Source organism: Cibotium barometz, chromosome 18 (genome assembly GCF_041138505.1).
Source record: "Cibotium barometz isolate CiBa-2024 chromosome 18, ASM4113850v1, whole genome shotgun sequence".
Taxonomy (NCBI): domain Eukaryota; kingdom Viridiplantae; phylum Streptophyta; class Polypodiopsida; order Cyatheales; family Cibotiaceae; genus Cibotium; species Cibotium barometz.
The window spans coordinates 46,534,070-46,553,777 of record NC_141063.1 but is presented as its reverse complement, the minus strand read 5'-3'; the positions used below and the strand labels follow the sequence as shown (position 1 = coordinate 46,553,777).

Below are 19,708 nucleotides of genomic sequence, written 5' to 3'. Positions count from 1 at the left end.
GCATGGCCAGGAGGCCAATCTTCAGAGGGCAGAGCAGTCGTTACAGGTTTTTGGTGTGGCTTCGGAAGCATTGATTTGATCAATTGGCGCAAGACAGTGGCTTTTTGGATGAGTAGCGCTCCCATTCCGGCATGGAGCCCAGACCCGGGTTTTAGATGGATTCCTCCTGGCACAGTAGTGCGGTATCTGGGATGCCAGATTGGACTTGATTTGTCACCTGAGCAGCAGATCGCCCCGCTTCTTCTGAGCATTCGGAAGAAGCTTTTATATTGGAGTACAGCTCGGCTATCCTTGGCTGGGAGGGTGGTGGTGACAAATCAGGTGCTTTTAGCGACTATGTAGTATATCACGTCTTGTTGGATCTTCTCGAGCTCTTTCCTGTGGTGGCGTGGCCATGGGTGAGGGCCATGGGGTCTGGGGTGTCGAGCTCTGCATAACTCAGTGGCTCTGTCGAGTGTCACACCTCTCGGCCGAGCTCCTACACTAGCCTGTGGTCTGGGTATGATGGGTGGATCCGCCCTCGGAGTGCTGGTATGGAAGAAGTCGGTGAGAGCTCTCTGTGTTCGTTCTCGAGCAAGTACAGCTGATCTGGATCTCACTAAGGACTCCCTGTGTCTGTGGAGCTCTAGAAGAAAAAGTCCCAGGCATCTCTGATCCGGGAAGTCCATGGGGCTGTCTAGAATGGAGAGGTCGTAGAAGCGAGGTAGGCACCTCCGATGCCGAGCAATAATGGCTTTGATCTGGCGATGGTGAGGATGCCGTGGCCAGGATCCTCATGGGCATGGCCGACAACCACGACATAAGACGACTGCTCTATCAGTGAAGTACAATGATTGGACACAAAGTACAAGTTTGCTTGATGATAAAACGAGTACAATGAAGCCCCTTTTATGGTTTGAAAGTACAACCTCTTCTTTGACCTTATTAAATGAGGTGTGACATCACTGCTTACTTCAAGGGAAGATTCCTAGGCTAAGAGATTGTGTCATGTGCATCTGTTAATCTCGATGCTCATAGACATGTATATTCTCATTAGCAAATATATGGGTAGATTTAGAGCGGATTTTGCAGCCTTACAGGCTTCCGAAAGTGCCCAATGGTTGGGACACCTTTTGGGCATAGTTTGGACAAAAAATATAACTTTTTGAACAATGTTTTGTGGGAAAAATAGGCAAAATTGACTTGATTACGAATTCATACCTAAATAGGATCATTAGGCATTCATTAGAATCATCATTCAAAGATCAAGAGGATCCATTTGTAGAGTCTACAAGGTAGCAAGGACACACTCGTGAATCAACAAGAGCTTCTCTTGTCCGATTGCAAGTAGAGGGCTACAGGGATCTTTGGTATGCATCATGAAGCTGTGAATTAGCACGATCATTGTATGTATAGCATGTTTTGGTAATATACAATAGATTAGGTCTATCTCTCCTTCTCTTTTGTGTCTTTGCTACACATAGGATATTAGCATTATTCTTTGCTTAGCGTTAATCATGAACACACTTCCGCAATGCATGTTACATTGGTATTAGAGCTTAGATCATCCTAGGATAGCCCTTAGCTTACGTTTTGTGCACGCTGAATTAGGGTTTCTGAAATTAGGATTTGCGTTTTAGGGTTAAGGCCAAAATTAGGGTTTTTGTATTTTGCATGAGTTCAATCCTAGCAACAATGTTTTTAGCCCTAGATTCAATGTGGAAAGTGGAAAAACCAAATTAGGGTTCCCGTTTCAAGGGTTTCAGTCCATTTTTGCATGTACTATAGGTTGCATGTATGGTAGAATCTGCACAAGACTTAGCCTAGGTTTGACCTAGGTAGGAAAATACTTCTTTTTGCTACTCCCTCCACCAAGAAATCACCTCGATGGAGCGTAATGATGCTTGGAAATAAGAGTTACGGCGTGAGCATGAGACTATGCAGAGTGACGAGTCGTAAAGATGAAGAACGATACAAGAGGGAACAAGAACGCCAATATGAACAAATCATGGCCGAGTATAGGCAACAACTCATAGAAGAGGACCGTCGGCAATGCGAGAAAGAAGCACATCAAGTAAAGCTTCCGGAAGAGGTGCGTCAAAGCCAACTTCTGTATGAGCAAAATTGGGCACAACTCAAGGAAACATGGGCACAATTCATGGCACCATCAACAAAGGCCAAGGAGGAATCACCTAGGGTTGTGAAGTAGCCCATGACCGAGAGCATTGATGCAACGAAAAGAGAGCTTCTAAGATGAGTTCTCGAGAGACGTGATCACAGAAAGAGGTGTTTCCGAGGAGGTGCCATTACTTGAGATGCATGTGCTAGAGTTGGAACCAGAACCGGAGTCAAAGCTAGAGCTAGAAATGAAACCAAAACCAAAACCGCAGATCACGCAGGTAGATCTTTCCAAATCCTATTTGGAGGAGGATGAGGTCAACCCAATAGTTCCCAAGGAGGTGGATCTCTCCAAATCGTATTTGGATGAGGATGAGGTCGTCCCGACTGTTTTAGAGGAGCTTCCAGAAAATCTCTCGGAATCCTGTGAGGAGGAGGAAGAGACTATATGTAATTCAGAAAACCAAGAGACTGAGCTAGAGAAATTGAAGACCGAGTCAGAGAGCTTGGGAATTAAGCCGATGGACATGAAGTGCAGTCTTCAATTGGACCGGAACGGAATTGGAGCAAAGGTGTATGGATTACCCTAGTGCTTCAAGCTTAGCAAGAGGGGATGTCATGTGCATTCGTTAATCCCGATGCTCATAGACATGTATATTCTCATTAGCAAATATATGGGCAGATTTAGAGCGGATTTTGTAGCCCTACAAGCTCCTAGAAGTGCCCAAGACATAGCCCAATGGTTGGGACAACTTTGGAGCATAGTTTGGATAGAAATATGACTTTTTGGACAATGTTTTGTGGGAAAAATAGGCAAAATTGACTTGATTACGAATTCATACCTTTTCCTTGTAAATAGGATCATTAGGCATTCATTAGAATCATCATTCAAAGATCAAGAGGATCCATTTGTCAGAGTCTACAAGGCAGTAAGGACACAATGGTGGATCAACAAGACCTTCTCTTGTCCAATTGCAAGTAGAGGGCTACAGGGATCTTTGGTATGCATCATGGAGTTGTGAATCAACAAATCATTGTATACATAGCATGTTTTAGCAATATAAAGTAGATTAGGTCTCTCTCTCCTTCTGTGTCTTTGCTACACACAGGATGAACATTAATCCTCTTTGCTTAGCGTTAATCATGAACACGCTTCCGCAACGCATGTTAGAGATTGCTCCCACACTTAACTCCGATTTCCCAACAAAGCCACCTTTGGAGTGAAGGAGTGGTGAGACCCATATGCAAAAAAGTTTCATTACCTACTCTGCTTTCCAGTCCCCCCTAGGCTTATTCACCACTCAACACCTCCCATGTGGTGGTAACAGAATCCCAAGTAAACCTAGGCAGAGTATAGCAACTTATCTTTGTCACCTTCCCTTACTCCTGGCTAGGATTAACGAAATCTCAGAGCTTGGAACATACAAAATAAAGGGAAAAATACACATTTTGGGGGATGACTCGGGGTAGAGGACCCTTATTGATTGAAAAGAAAAGATTCTAGAGGGCACCCCTCATGTATCCAAGCCCATGACTTCATGCTCCATTTTAAAGATGTAAGGCAACTTGGGAGAGGATTCTTCCAAGGAGACTTCTCCCTTTAGGCCTAAGGAAGATTTTCTTCCTACCCTAGAGTAGTAGCTACTTCGACCTTGTCAAGAAGACAAGAACCATTACCCTATTACTCTCAGATTCCCAGGTCTTCCTCATGCTTATTGGCCATTGTTGGAGGCCAATAATGGCTTTGCTGAGAAACCGAAAGTCCACATAGACACGGATCTTGTTGGTTTTCTTGTTAGGAGAGGGGACCACAGGTGAAATCCATTTGGAGTGTTCGACTAGGGAGATAATGATGTAAGCGCTTCCTCCATTTTTTTTAGCTCCACTTTGACTGCCTCTGCATACTTTGGGTTGAGCTTGTAGTCGCGCGCGCCCTTGCACATTGGCTTGCACCAGTGCTCGACCGTGCCACATGTGCGCGTCATCGTGCTATTGCCCGTAACCGATGTGTCCCTCCTCTCCCGCCCCTTTTCCTTCAGGTGCTTGGGGGGGCGCTCTGCCTCGTGGCTATGCCGAGCGTGCGGAGGATTGGTTGAGTTGCTTCTTGGAGGGATATGGTGTGAACACCAATGTCAATTGGGACACCAGCCACGTCTTTGTATGTCTAGGCGAATACATCCTTGTAAGATTGGAAGAAGGCCACGGTGTGATCAAGCAAGGCTGGATGGTCCCACAACCAAGAGACTAACAAGATGGGCCAACCGAGTGAATTCCTGGGCTAGCGTCATGAGTTGTGACACACTCTCCCCTGGTAGTAGTTGTAGTTTCCCAAGATCCTCGAGAAGGCGGTCCTTAAAGTTACCCAGTCGGAAGGTGTAGAGGATGGTGTTTCTCAGGGTGGCGTAGTCCACGAAGTGGTCGGTGGGGAATTGACTGAACCATTTGCCTGCAAAGCCTTCCAAAGTGGATGGAAAAAGTACCAAAAAGGCATCCTCCCACTCAAGACCGCGGCTCTTGCACATAGAAATGAACAGCCGGATGTGGTCATCTACATCTTTAGCGGTGGATCCTTTGAGGGTGGGAAGCTTGACACCCAACACTATGGAAAGGGGTTCTGAGCCAGGAGGGTTGGTTGGGCCTCTAGCATTGTTACCAAAGGTTACCAAAGGTGGGATTACCAAGATTGACAGCCATAGGGAAGGGTGGAAGGGGATTCGTAGGAGGCACGTAATTGAACATCTTCCAGCTATAGCAGTGTATTGAGAGGGGACTCTTGGCGGGCTGACCGGCATAGCACAGGAACATGTATTGCGCATATAGAGGACACATAGACAAGAAGTGAGATAACACGACTCCAAGTTTCGAGTGTTCCACTGGGTGTGCCGAATTTTAGTGTACCTATCGTTCGGTTGGTTGCCCGGCACACTAAAGTGGTGGTTCTCCTCTTTGGACATCATGTCCAAAGTCCTCAACACTCATGACACAATGTACACTTTAAACAGACTTGAATGTAAGCATAACACAATGACAAGAATACTGTAAACATTGCTTGCATTACTTTCAAGAAACTGTTACATGCCCCTCTGCACTGTGCATACCCCAGCAGTGGTCACAATGAGTTGGACGACACACATGATGGAAAAACACAGTGACTGCATGACTCAATGAACAAGATTAGATGGAAAAGGATGCAAGGATGAGCTGAGGAATCATTTTAATGGTTCCTGCAGAGATGGTGAAGTCGGTGGCATCTCCTATCTTTGCCACATGCTCACCGGGGTGACAGTGCAGTGCCTTCAATTCCGGTGAACCTCTCATGTATCAGTTGGTGGTGTGCTTTGGGAGTTCCATTTCTGGATGGTCCATCAGAATGCTCCGGTCAGGACAGTCCACAACCCGGGACTGTCCAGCCGGGACGGTTCAATGTGGGCACCCTCAATCGCTTTTGGTTAGCATAAATTGCCTCTAGCATGCACACTTTGTATGTTCTCTTTTGCAAACTATAACATCTCTTGTTGTTGTTTGAAGAAATCAAAACCACAGCACCAACTTAAGACTTTCTCTAAGCCAATCATCCATGGGCTTTAGGCTGATGTAGCCACTAGCTAGAGTCCTGGAAGAAGGTCAATGGGCTTACTTGAGAATTGCTAAAGATTCTCAAGGAAAAAGTTTTATAAGTTGTCTTTGAGGTATTGTGGCCCTTATCAGATCTTGAAAAAGATTGATGATGTAGCTCACAAATTATGTCTGCCAAAGGAGTACACGTGCATCTTGTCTTTCATGTCACTAGATTGAAAGAAGTGTTAGGTGTAGGGATAGCCTAGTGTCTGAACAGGAGCTTGCAACACTTGAGTAGTATCTATCTGTTTATGTTTCCCGTGGAGAGATCGTGCAAATAAAGACAACACTTAGGGAGAATGTTGCTTCACTCTGACGCCAATATCTGGGTTCTCTCTCCCAGTCTTCCTCTCATTAGGAGGGGGAGAATGTTATGTCCCGTGTCCATACATAACAAGGCTAGTACAATTTACTTAATGTGAATTGGATTATGGGCTATATAGTTGGGTTGTGGCTCATTATTATGTGAGTTCCTTTGTGGGACTTTGACCTTGGCCTCCCAAGGACCTAGCTATTAGTTAGCTCACTAGCTAGTTGTACCAATGATAACTGTGAGAACTGGGGGGGGGGTGTGGTTGGGACACCCACGCTTTGAGGGTGCGGACTAGGCCATGGTTGCATTGGTCTCTAGCTTGGGGTGGCTTACCGTTATATCCAGTTTGGAGCCTATGGCTGGGTGGTGAGTACTACTGAACCCATCTATGTCCTCATGAATGCAATTGTTGTTTGTGTGTAGATAACCATGGATTGTAGATGCTTGGATATGCTTCACTGGTATGATTATGTGTATCTTGGGCAAACATACAGGTAAGTGCACTTCTTACTTGGAATGTTTCAAGTATTGTTGTGTTAATCTAGTACCTAAAAGGTAACAATTTTTCTAATTCCACTTACACTAGTCATATGGGATGGAATTCTCTATGAAGTTGGCAGATACAGGGTTGCGGATGAAATTGTCTCTAGAGTGTCTATCTAAATGCTCAAATGTGTAGGCATTTGTGCTTTGAAAGAACAAGATCATGATGAGACCCTGCTAGTCAATGTCTTTTAACTAGGAAGATCGTGAATTTGGCATTAAACCTTTATGGGGGAAAAAAGTCCTAGACATCATTATGATATGAATTCATCCTCCACAAAAATTAGAAGTGTTCTATACTGAAAATAAGAAGGGCAAGTGTTGGTCTGTTTCCTTTTTGGAAAAAGAATTGTATTTAAAGAACCAGAAGAAAACCTGGAGAATGGATATAGCAGCGTCTAAAAAATGCTCCTTAAACATGTGAGAGCTTGAAATGCTGCATGTTTGCAAATGTATAGGAAAGTTTCAGTTCCAATCTGAAACAAGTAAATATGTAGAATGAACAATTTAGGAATTCCCCTTGTATGGACTTTGTGACTCTATGCAAGGAACTTGTATTTAAATGACACTTTTTTGGAACATGTAAATTTTTAATCTAAATGCAAACCTTTTATTGGCACTTTACCCCATATTCAATGGAAGTCTTTTCCTCTAGAGAAGAAAGAATGCCATATAAACATATAGTATAACTTAATGATTGTCAAAAGATATTTCTGCCTGGCCATTAAGTTTATAAACTAAAAGTGAGATTTATTCTCTTTCTTTTCTCCTTCATTGAATTCAACTCCGAGGGCTTGACAAGCAATGTCTTGCAAAGAAGTGCCTTTGCATTATTCAATGCAAATAGCACTTTTGCTAGATGGTGTCATGGTTTCTTGCTTGACAAGCTCGTTGAGGTTGGCCTCCCAGTGTTAGTTTGCTTGCCAAGCTTGCCGAAGGGCCTTGCCAGCTTCTCCTTGCTACAAGTCAACCTCTAGGACAGTTGGTGGGATTCCCTAATAGTACAATGTCCTCCCTTGCATGCACAATAGGGATTCCTTTCATTAGGGTAATTGCTTCCTCTTTGACAAAGCTCATACAACATGTCTCTATGCTCCAAATACATGGATCCACCTTCATTTAAGCTGGACTCATAGGTGTGGATTTTCTTGTTTGTCAAATGGGGTACTTGTAGCCACATGGAAGACATTTTGTGCAATCAATGCTCTTGGAGCTGTAAATTATTGTACTTGGGTACTCGATGGAGTGGATATGATGAATAGATTGATGTCATTGGTGATTATCTTGCTAAACCTCTTTTTTAATAAGTTGTTAATCATCTTAATTATCCAATTATGAGGTTAATTATTTTCTTTAATCCTACAGTTTGCAGGAGAGACGGAGAGGGTCACCTTCATGAGGAAGAGGGTCATACTACGAGGCTTAGAGGGAGCTCCTATTTTCTTGGATGATGATCTCACGAGGATGCAGATAAAGCATAGGAGATCTTGCATGCCACGAGTCTTACACGCGAGGAGAGAAGGCAAGAAGGCCTTCGTGTCATCATTGATGGCCGCCCATGGATTAGCGGTTTGGGGCCTATGGGACACAGACAAGGCCACTGACAGAGATACACATGGCAGTATGGAACTATAATGGTTCACTATGGGTGCAGCCTGGACGACTGGAGCATGTTATGGTGGGGAGAGACATCATACTTCTGATAGAGACACATCAGAGCCCAGAGAGAGGGCTACCTCGAGTAGAGGGATTCCAGTGGGAGTCAGCATACAGGAGGACCACACGCCAGCGTACCTCGAGAGGGTCGGGGGGAGTAGCAGTTCTATTCAGACGGGAGCTACAGGGGAGACTGAGAGTGGTAGCACAGGATCCAGAGGACAGATACATGTGGATCAGCTTATAGCTCTCACAGGACAGGGTTATATACATAGCCCTATGTTACTTTCCTCCATCAGGATCCTCCTATGTCATTACAGAGGACATGCCACAGGAGGAGGAGACAGGAGCCTCGCCATACATTTGTCTGTCAGAGGAGATTATGCATTATTCTACACTAGGGGAAGTATTTCTTACGGGTGACTTCAATGCCCACACACATAGCAGACAGTGTGAGGTGTATGACTATGATGACATGGAGATCCTCCACCCTGTGGATCCAGAGGAGATAGGGCTAGTTGGGCATCAGAGGACACTGGACCAGACAGAGGACATTATGGGGACCACTTACTAGAGTTGGGAGCCAGGCATCGTCTCGTTATTTATAACGGGATGCTACAGTGGCCGGGATCAGGAGGGCTGACATGCTTCCCACATGGGGGTCATACACGGACCGGATGCACGGTGGTGGACTACATTATGGGATCTTTGGAGGCATCACAGCTTGTCACCTCATTCTCCATCCCACCTCGTCCTATTGGGGCAGATCATACATACTTGGCATTTTCACTAGCCGGATCACCAGTATCACCAGCCCCCCACATACTGACGCCACACACTACCATCTACTTCACACATGACATGGCAGACATATAAACTGGCAGAGTAGAGGATGGGCTCCTACTCATGGATCCCCTGGCACCTATGGATACCATTACAGCCCAGCTGGCATCACTCCTACACACGGCTGCATTACAGAGCTTCCCACATCGTGTCCACTCAGGAGAGCTTGCGAGATCTGGGACTATGCCCCAGAACAGATGGTATGATGATGAGTGCAGACCCTATACTCACGGCTCCGCATACAAAGAGCCTTGGGAGCCATCAGAGAGCAGGAGTCGAGGAGAGAGATGAGGAGACATACTCGCCGCAAAAGGCGGGCCTTCGCAGAGATACAAGAGCTAGAGATCTTTCATTTCTTCATGAGTAGAGATAGCCCTATCTCATGGCGGCACTTCAGAGAGCCCCGGACACCGACACCCATTGCAGACCCACAGACATGGCACACATATGCAGAGGGCCTATACCACGCCCCACAGTAGCCACCTATACCTCAGCCACCCCACAGGAGCCTCGACCTACCACAGCTAGCTTCTTTACCCACTCGATGGTAAAGGAAGCTATCCGCCGCCTACAGCATGGACGGGCCGCCGACCATACGGGCCTATAGGGTGAGCATCTCATATATGCAGTAGATTCTTTGGCTCCTTTTCTTGCACACATGTTTAACACGGCACTAGTAGAGGGTTTGCCTGCGGAGTGGACGATGCACACCATTGTGCCGATTCACAAAACAGGGGATATGCTCGATCCGAGCAACTACAGGACGGTTATGGTTTACGCTCATTAGGGCAGGCAGGCTTCAGGAGAGCTTTCTCTACCACTGACCATGTATTCACTTTGAGATGTATGATTGATCAGACCAGAGTGAGGAAGAGAAAGCTCTATTGCTGCTTTGTGGATTTCCGCAAGGCATTTGACACAGTACCACGAGAGAGGCTCTTTCAGCCTGCAGTCTCTTGGCATACCAGCAGATATGACATGGGGCATCTATGCATTATATGAGCAGGTTTTTGGGCAAGTCAGATGCCCAGGAGGTATGTCCGAGACTATTGCTAGCACCATTGGTGTGAAGCAAGGATGCCCACTTTCCCCCACGCTATTTAGGTTATACATTGATGAGTTGGCTAACTTCATTACACGGGGAGGCGGAGATGGAGTTGATCTAGCAGGTATCTCAGTACATATTATGCTTTATGCTGATGATATTGTATTAGTGTCTGAGTCTCCAGGAGGTCTACAATAGCATCTACATGCACTCGATGATTTCTGCACACAGAGGAGCAGCATTGGCTATGCTAGAGAGACAGTGCCACCAGGCGCATTTTCAGGAGCCCCGGACGAAGGGGTGGCTATTTGACACATTAGTCACACCGGCATTGATGTATGGAGCAACGGTATGGGCGCCAGGACTTGCTACCCATTGGTGGACACAGATAGAGAGACCACACGCCCTCATGATGGCACGCATGATACGCAGCAAACCGTCAGTACCTCATGACATTATCCGAGCAGAGTTTGCTGTGCCTCCTGTGATGGTAGAGGCCATATTCCAGACTATATGCCTGCTAGACAGATTCAGAGAGATGCCACAGGACAGATTGTCATACAGAGCTTTTGAGGCATCTAGACAACTGGTTGAGGCAGGAGACAGAGGATCATGGTATGCACAGGTCACACATTGGTTCTCACAGCATGGCCTAGACATGGATCATCTACCACCATTCCAGTATGACAGGGATGCACCACATATCCGTCTCTCTCATAGTGAGAGGAACAGAGTATTGAGACAAGACCTATGGCAGCTCTATACACGAGAGACATGGATATCACCTACACAGCCTCTTCCACCGAAGATGCTATACTACAGAGATCACTTCATGAGTATCACTAATGATGGATTTATAGAGAGGCCTAGATACATGGAGGGCTTTTTACCACACGGCTCCCGAGTAGCTATTGGTCAGCTTAGAGTCTCATCACATCGATTGGAGATCGAGACTGGCAGAGCAGCACGGATCCCCCGAGAGGAGAGGGTATGCAGATTGTGCAGAGAGGAGGTGGAGAGTGAGGAGCATTATGTATGCAGATGCAGAGCATATACAGCCATGAGAGAGAGATATCCCATTTTATTAAGAGAGCCACATTCCCTACGCCAGATCTTTGCAGATGCAGAGCATATACAGCCATGAGAGAGAGATATCCCATTTTATTAAGAGAGCCACATTCCCTACGCCAGATCTTTGAGGCAGCAGACCAGCGCATACTGGGGAGATTCATTCTAGACATACAGCGTCACAGAGAGACATCATTACAGGCTCAGACAGCTCCAGAGGGGGGACGACAGACACAGATTACTACATTTTTTCAGAGATCCACCCCACTCCCAGCCCCTACACAGCAGGGAATTACTCTCTAGAGAGCAGAGACACTCAGAGCCCGCAGGAGACAGAGGACACCTGGCTTTCAGACACCACGCCTATACATTTCATTTCATTTCTCTCTCTCATTACCTCCACAGAGATTTGGGGTGAGTATGCAGCATCCCTGTACACAGCACCAGGACAGCCACCCCTGCAAGACCCATCGGAGCCATGCTCAGAGACATGTGCTTTCTTTTTTTTTTTTTTCGTGAAATGGTGTTTTATATTATATGTAAAAATGTACATCAACCACATGGCTCACACTGTCACCAATTGGCCGACCATTTGGTCCATTCCTAGTTTTTGCGTCTCGTTCACTTGAGGCCAGGCCGGTGTCTCATGTGAAGAGGCCAGTATTTTGCTGACATGGACGGGAGCCAGACTGGTGCCACCCGTGTGTTAGCAGGATGGTGTCGTATGGACGGGAGCCAGACCAGTGCCACCCGTGTATGACCTGGACTGTGTTCGATCCATGGGACTGTCACGCCATGGAAGAGCCAGTATTCGTGCCGTGTTTTGCCTATGGGACTGTCACACCATAGGGAAACTCGTGCCTGGAACTGTGTCTTACCTATGGGACTGTCACTCCATAGGAAGACCAGGTTTTTATGTTTTTATGTCGTGCCAGTTTTGTGCCGACAGATATTTTTGTTGTTCCATGAACGGGAGATATGTCCATGTTACTATTTGCACATGCACACATATTTTGCATGTTTGAAACTGTTTTCGCATGACATGTATTTGTGTGTTTGCCTGCCTGACGTGTTACTTACTGAGCGGGGACGCCTGCCAGTGAGTCGTGAAGTCTGCTCTGTATTCTGACGAGTTTTAGTGCATGTGAACAGGTGGTAAGTATGTTACACATGTTGTTTTAATATTTTATTCTAACCCCTTTGTTTTATAAGGTTAAGTGTTCACACTTATTTAAAAGTGGGCACCCCCTTTGGGCACCCACTTAGGGGCCAAGGTGGGGAGCCCCACTTTTAAGTGAGTGTGGGGGTGGGCATGGTCACCTACTCCCACTAGTCCCCACATGCAAACGTGGGTATCATCAATAGTACAACTCCACTTTAATTTTATTAAAAAGACTCCCTCCTTCAAGCGTGAGTATCCATCGCTTCTATCTGGCGCATGTTCATCAACCGGCGATCATCTTCTCTTGCGCCTGTTTTTCCCCAGGCGGCTGGCTGCAACTGCTTCTGTACCTTCTGTACTGCAGGCTGTGTACCTTCTGTACTGCAGGCTGTGTACAACTTCTCTCCCTCAAGCTGACGGCGGCGCTCACAGTTCTACAGGCTGCTGCGTACCTTCTCTCAACAAGGCATCTACACCATCTCTCAGGCGACTGTTGTCCCTTCAGCAGGTGGTTGCATATATACAGGCTGCGCTGCTTTTCACTCCTGCACACAGTCGTGGGCCTCCATCTACAGGCGGCTGCCCACCATCTACAGTTCACTACTTGCGCCTGTTTCTTCAGCAAGGTTGCCCACAAACTACAGGCGGCTGCTCACCATTTTTCCTCCACGCTGCAGCCAAGCGGAGGGTATTCCTTCTCTCACAGCAGGCAGCTGTGGCCTTCTTCGGTGGTACCTGTCTTGGTGGTTCACCACAAGGCAATTGTTTCTTCAACAAGGGTGGCCTCAGCGAACCACAAGTATTGGTTTTCTAACAACCATCTACAAGTAAGTGAATTTTCAGATTTAAATAAAGTACTTTGTATTAAATCTGCTAAGGGATTCATTCCCTCTACGGCCACACCCGTTCGGTGCCGGGTTGTCCAAGCTATATTGGCGAACCTCGGTCCAAAGGTGCTGAGATCGGGAGAGCCAGGCGTTAGTACGAGAGCGCCTGTTTGTGCGTGGTCTCGGAACACTAGTGAGGCGCTCTCCGCGGAGTCCAGTGAAAGCACAGGACCGTAGTGATTGGACCACACTAGTGGTCGTTCTACTTCGAGCTTCTACATCGAAATTCGAGCCTACTTGTTTGGTACTGTTTTCATATGTACATGGACATTATCTGGTTCTTGGAACCCATGGAGCATTGTATTTATTAAATACTCCCAATAAATATATCATATATTGAGGGGGGGGTCGGCCCGTTCCGGCCCCAGTGCTGGTGTCCATCTTTCCATTTCATTTCATTTAAATTTCAAGTTGTTTTAAGTTGTCCATTTCAAATTTGTGGTTTTAAAGTTGTGCTATTAAACGTGTGGGTGTCCAACGGAGTCTTTCCCACTTGACGGGATCGGTTACATTGGTATCAGAGCACGGTTGTTTCCCTCGTCCTAGTGGGGAAACGAACCTGTGTACTGGACATCCCGCTTTTAGCAAACTTAAAACTCAATGGACAGCCAAGGCAACCCTTTGGAAGTGTCAAATTCGAGGGGTCCATCTAGTGCCTCTCGTGGGTCTGATGCCCTGCGTGGTAGACACAAGCCCCTTGAAAGGGTTATGGATAGTGAATCCAAGGGTCAACTGTCTCCAGGAAAGACAGTTATGCTTGAACAAGAGCCTGAAGCTATGAGGGCTGAAATGGAACATATGAGAAAACTTTTGCAGGCTCAAGAGCAAGAGTTAAAGTTTTTACATGAAGATCCACATCTGCAAAGTGCTATTGAAGCCAGGAAGGCTGATGCTATGGTTGATGTAACCTTTGAATCAATGGCTCGTGAAGTGGGCAAGAAACCAAGGGAGTTGGCACTTGCCTATCTCCTTCGCAAAGGTGATATCAAAGAGGGGGATGACGGAGAGCTGAAATTCAGAAATCCACCTCGTTTGAAGCATGGAGATCCCGCATCCCAGAGGCTGAAATCTTTTATGCAAAAGGAAGAGGTGACTGTCACCACTCGTCATGCATCCTCTCCACAAGGCACAAAGCCTGATAGATATATGTATGCCAGTGCTCGTGGAGGGCATGAAAGTCACATGCATGCCAGACATGTATCTCATGGTGACAGGTCCACTTCGAGAAAAATTTTGCCTTCTGAGTTGTCTCATGGAGAGACCATGCCATATGCAGGTAAGTCACATGCATCTGAGCTTCGAGTTCGTGGAGCACATGCCACCGTGCCCCATGAAGCTTCTATGACGGCCCATGGAGCCCATGCAGACAGGGCTACCCCGTTCGATAAGGGGAAAAGAAAAAGAGAAGATCATGAGCCTCATGCCAGGAAGCTCAAGGAATTCAAAGCAGGTGACAAATCTCTCAAATTTGATGTCTTTCATGGTGAACATGATGCTTCTAAGGTGTTAGCATTTGTGGCACAGTTCGACATTTCTTTTAGCGATGAGGACTTCACAGAAAAGTCAAAGGTGCGCCATGCTAGCATGTTTTTGAAAGAGACTGCTGCCCATTGGTGGATCACTGAAAAGATCACCAAGGATCCCATCTCTACTTGGAAGGAATTCAAAGATAGATTTTATGCTCAGTTCTTGCCACCCAATGCGGAGCAAACTCTCACTCAAAAGTGGGACAGGCTGGAACAAAAAGATAATGAAAGTGTGCAACAGTATGTTAACAAATTTTGGAAAGTGTTGCTGGAAGTGACTCCCTTCATGCAAATCACAGAGGATGAAAGAAAGAGGAAGTTTCGTTCTGGACTGCAACCAGCATATAGATCTGGTATTGAATTGCACCCGAAACATACGTTGCAACAACTCACAGCTTCTGCTCTTGCTACGGAGCAATTGGTGCTCAAGATTAAGCAGGATCAAGGAGGTTCCAAGGGAAAAGACAAGGCTGTCCTAAATCAGCAAAAGGGTGGACAACCACCTAAAAAGAACTTCCGAGAGTCCTACAAGGGTGGTAAAGCTGAAAATAACACATCTAAAGAACAGGGCCCAAGGAAGAACAAATTCGGCTTAACCCCGGAGCAAAGAGAGCAATATGCTAAGGATGGAAAATGCTTTTCTTGTGGTAGCAAAGACCACATGTTCCGACAATGCCCAGATCGTAAACCAAAGCACGAGGACAAGCACACCAAAGCAAATGTTCATGCAGTTCCTGATGTGCAAGGTAATACAGGTCATGATGCAAAAGAGCGTATGGTTTGCAAGGCTTGGGGGCAAATCAAGGATCAGCCCGCACTCTTCATGTTTGATGACTGTGCAACTGACAATTTCATCTCTATGCAAATGGCAGCTGCATTGGGTATTGAGGTTGAAAACATGGGACCTCAAATTGAAGCCGAAGCTGCATTTATTGGTAAAGAGGTGCAGGTTACCCCTTTGATTGGGAAGTTGCGTATCCATATACAGGGCTACCTTGATAATGAGCATTTCCTAGTTGCTCCTCTAAATGGATGTGATGTATTGTTGGGCAAGCTGTGGCACCATAGGCTTGAGCCCCGCAAAGACTACAAGTCTAATATGATTTCTTTTATGCATAAAGGCCGCATGCATTTTATTGATGCTGGCAAAGAAGGGGATTCCATCCCACTTGTATCACACATCCAAATTAATAAAGCAATGAAAAAGAGTCTTTCAGCGTACTTGGTTTTTGTGCGTGATAATCTTGTGCCTAATCATCAAAATATGGATGCTATGTCTAATGATAGGCTGAATTTTCTTAATACATTCAACGACTGTTTTGCTGACTCGTTGCCAGGTGAATTACCTCCCCAAAGGCTCGAAGATCACCGCATAGATCTTGTGCCAGGTAGTTCTCCACCTAACAAACCCGCATACCGAGTGAGTGCTGCACAACAAGAAGAAATTATAAAGCAGGTAAACGAGCTTTTAGAGAAAGGTTTGGTTCAGCCCAGTTCCTCACCTTCCTGCTCTCCTGTGCTTCTTGTTCAAAAGAAGGACGGATCATTCCGTATGTGTGTAGACTATAGAGCTTTGAACAAGCTTACCATCAAGAACAGATTTCCAATTCCACGTATTGATGATATCTTGGATAAGCTTGATGGCTCAGCTTGTTTTAGCAGACTTGATTTGAAGAGTGGTTATCACCAGATACGCGTGGTGCCACAAGATGTCCATAAGACTGCATTCAGGACAGCCTTCGGATTATATGAATTCTTGGTAATGCCTTTTGGTCTCACCAATGCTCCTGCTACTTTTAATCGTATGATGGATAGGATATTCCGACCCCATCGCAAGTTTACAGGAGTCTTCTTTGATGATATCTTGGTTTTCTCCAAGAATGAGCAGGAACACAGAACTCATTTGGTCACAGTGTTCGAAGAGTTGCGGAAGCATAAACTTTTCATCAATGCCAAGAAAAGTGAGTTTTTCCTTTCAGAGATTCATTATCTGGGACATATTGTATCCAAGGATGGAGTTACAATGGATCCTGCAAAGATAGTGACTATTCGGAATTGGCCCGAATTGCAAAACGTACATCAAGTACGTAGTTTCCTGGGATTATGTTCGTATTACAGGCGTTTCATAAGGCATTTTGCTATGATTGCCACTCCTCTACATGATCTCACGAAGAAGAAAACTGCTTTCAAATGGACTTCAAAAGAACAGGATGCTTTCTTGCAGCTCAAGCATGCGATCATATGTGGTCCAGTATTGATTGTTCCTGACTTGCACAAGTCATTCGTGGTTGAATGTGATGCTTGTGGTGATTGCATAGGAGCTGTCCTAAATCAAGAAGGGCATGCAGTTGCATACGAGAGCCGTCGTTTGCATGATGCTGAGCTTCATATGGATATCTATGAGAAAGAGCTCTTGGCTGTAATTCACGCCTTAAAGATTTGGAAACACTACCTACTTGGGGCTGAATTTGTAGTCAAGACAAATCATCAAAGCTTGAGATACTTTCTATCTCAAACCAAGCTTTCAGAGAAGCAGATGAGAATGGCAAATTTTCTTTCCATGTTTCATTTTCAGATTGTGCATACTCCAGGAAAGAAAAATGTGGTGGCCGATGCACTATCTAGGAGGCCTTATGTTGCTGCAGTCTTAGTGGCCTCTCATGGAGACTTATCTGCTATGAGAGATTTGTATCATTTGGATGCTGATTTTTGCCATATAAGGACTGATTTGATGGTTGGTCATTCACATGCCTCTTATGTTATCAACGAGGGTTATCTCATGAAGGATAATTGCCTATGTGTGGTGAAGGATTTGCGTCCAAAGGTTATGGACGAATGTCACGCTCCACCATATGCTGGTCATAGAGGTATTATGCCTACTACTCGCATGATTCAGAGGTATTTCTTTTGGCCGAGCATGCGTAAAGACATTGAGGCTTATGTGCGTGCATGTATCACTTGCCAAAAGGTGAAATTTGATAGGCAAAAGCCTCCAGGTTTGCTTCAGCCATTGCCTATTCCCTCGCAACCTTGGGAAAGTATCACGATGGATTTTATTACGGATTTGCCTAGATCCCAGCATGGGAATGATGCTATTTGGACTATTGTGGACAGGTTTAGCAAGCAAGCTCATTTCTTGCCTGTCAAGAAAACCATTAAAGCTGATCATATGGTAAAGCTTTTTTTTGCTAATATTTTCAAGCATCGTGGTATGCCTAAATCCATTGTTGGGGATAGAGATCCCAGGACTACAAGCCTATTTTGGAGGGCTTTATTTGATAATATGGGTACTAAGCTTGAGTTTTCATCAGCTTATCATCCCCAAACGGATGGCCAAAGTGAAGCTGCAAATTCAGCCGTGTTGGATTTATTGAAATGTTATGTGGCAGATCAAAAGAGTGCATGGGAGAAATATCTTCCACTTGTTGAGTTTGCCTACAACAATACTATCCATGCTTCCACAGGAAAGGCTCCGTTTGAGATTATTTATGGCAGAGTGGTCTTGCCACCCATCCTTCGTACCAAGGATGAGATTTTTGCAGCTGATCAATATGTTCGTGACTTGGATGTTGCCTTTGGTCAGGTGCGGACAGCCATTGCAAGATCTCAGGATAAGCATAAAATGGCTGCTGACAAGCATAGAAGGGACATGGAAGTCAAAGAAGGTGATTGGGTATTGCTGAAATTTGAGAAGGCTAGGCTTCGGAAGAGGCCAGGACGAGAAGGATCATATCCTAAGCTTTCTCCTCGCTACTATGGACCCTTCAAGGTGATTCATAAGATCAATGAAATGTCCTACAGGCTTGCTCTACCTAGTCATTGGAAGATTCATAATGCTTTTCATGTGAGTCTATTTCGGAAATATGTGGGGCTAGATCCTGATGAGCCTGTCACAGAAGATCCGCCAGAAATTGAAGAGCTTGAGGAGATCCTCCAGCCAGAACAGATTGTTTTTCACAAGGAGAGAAAGCTACCTGCAGGAAAGCTTTCCAGGAGATACCTTGTGAAGTTTAAGAATTATTTGCCTATTGATGCCAAATGAGTAAAGGAGGATTATTTTGCAGATTATCCGCAATTGTTGCAGGCATATCTTGAGGCTTTTCAGTTGAGGTCAACTCTTTAGAAGCCCGGGGGGATGTCACCAATTGGCCGACCATTTGGTCCATTCCTAGTTTTTGCGTCTCGTTCACTTGAGGCCAGGCCGGTGTCTCATGTGAAGAGGCCAGTATTTTGCTGACATGGACGGGAGCCAGACTGGTGCCACCCGTGTGTTAGCAGGATGGTGTCGTATGGACGGGAGCCAGACCAGTGCCACCCGTGTATGACCTGGACTGTGTTCGATCCATGGGACTGTCACGCCATGGAAGAGCCAGTATTCGTGCCGTGTTTTGCCTATGGGACTGTCACACCATAGGGAAACTCGTGCCTGGAACTGTGTCTTACCTATGGGACTGTCACTCCATAGGAAGACCAGGTTTTTATGTTTTTATGTCGTGCCAGTTTTGTGCCGACAGATATTTTTGTACTTGTTCCATGAACGGGAGATATGTCCATGTTACTATTTGCACATGCACACATATTTTGCATGTTTGAAACTGTTTTCGCATGACATGTATTTGTGTGTTTGCCTGCCTGACGTGTTACTTACTGAGCGGGGACGCCTGCCAGTGAGTCGTGAAGTCTGCTCTGTATTCTGACGAGTTTTAGTGCATGTGAACAGGTGGTAAGTATGTTACACATGTTGTTTTAATATTTTATTCTAACCCCTTTGTTTTATAAGGTTAAGTGTTCACACTTATTTAAAAGTGGGCACCCCCTTTGGGCACCCACTTAGGGGCCAAGGTGGGGAGCCCCACTTTTAAGTGAGTGTGGGGGTGGGCATGGTCACCTACTCCCACTAGTCCCCACATGCAAACGTGGGTATCATCAATAGTACAACTCCACTTTAAT

General features: G+C 45.7%; 1 protein-coding gene across 6 annotated transcripts in view; it reads right to left on the bottom strand.

Moving 5' to 3' along the window:
* The window catches only part of LOC147629404 (uncharacterized), a 305,268-nt gene that overhangs the window by 20,725 nt on the left and 264,835 nt on the right, over nt 1-19,708 (bottom strand). For all 6 annotated transcript variants that reach the window (XM_086812666.1, XM_086812667.1, XM_086812670.1 and 3 more), the window contains one exon: nt 6,947-7,007. In XM_086812666.1, the coding sequence (XP_086668792.1) occupies nt 6,947-7,007 (61 nt within the window). The remainder of the gene's footprint in view (nt 1-6,946; nt 7,008-19,708) is intronic.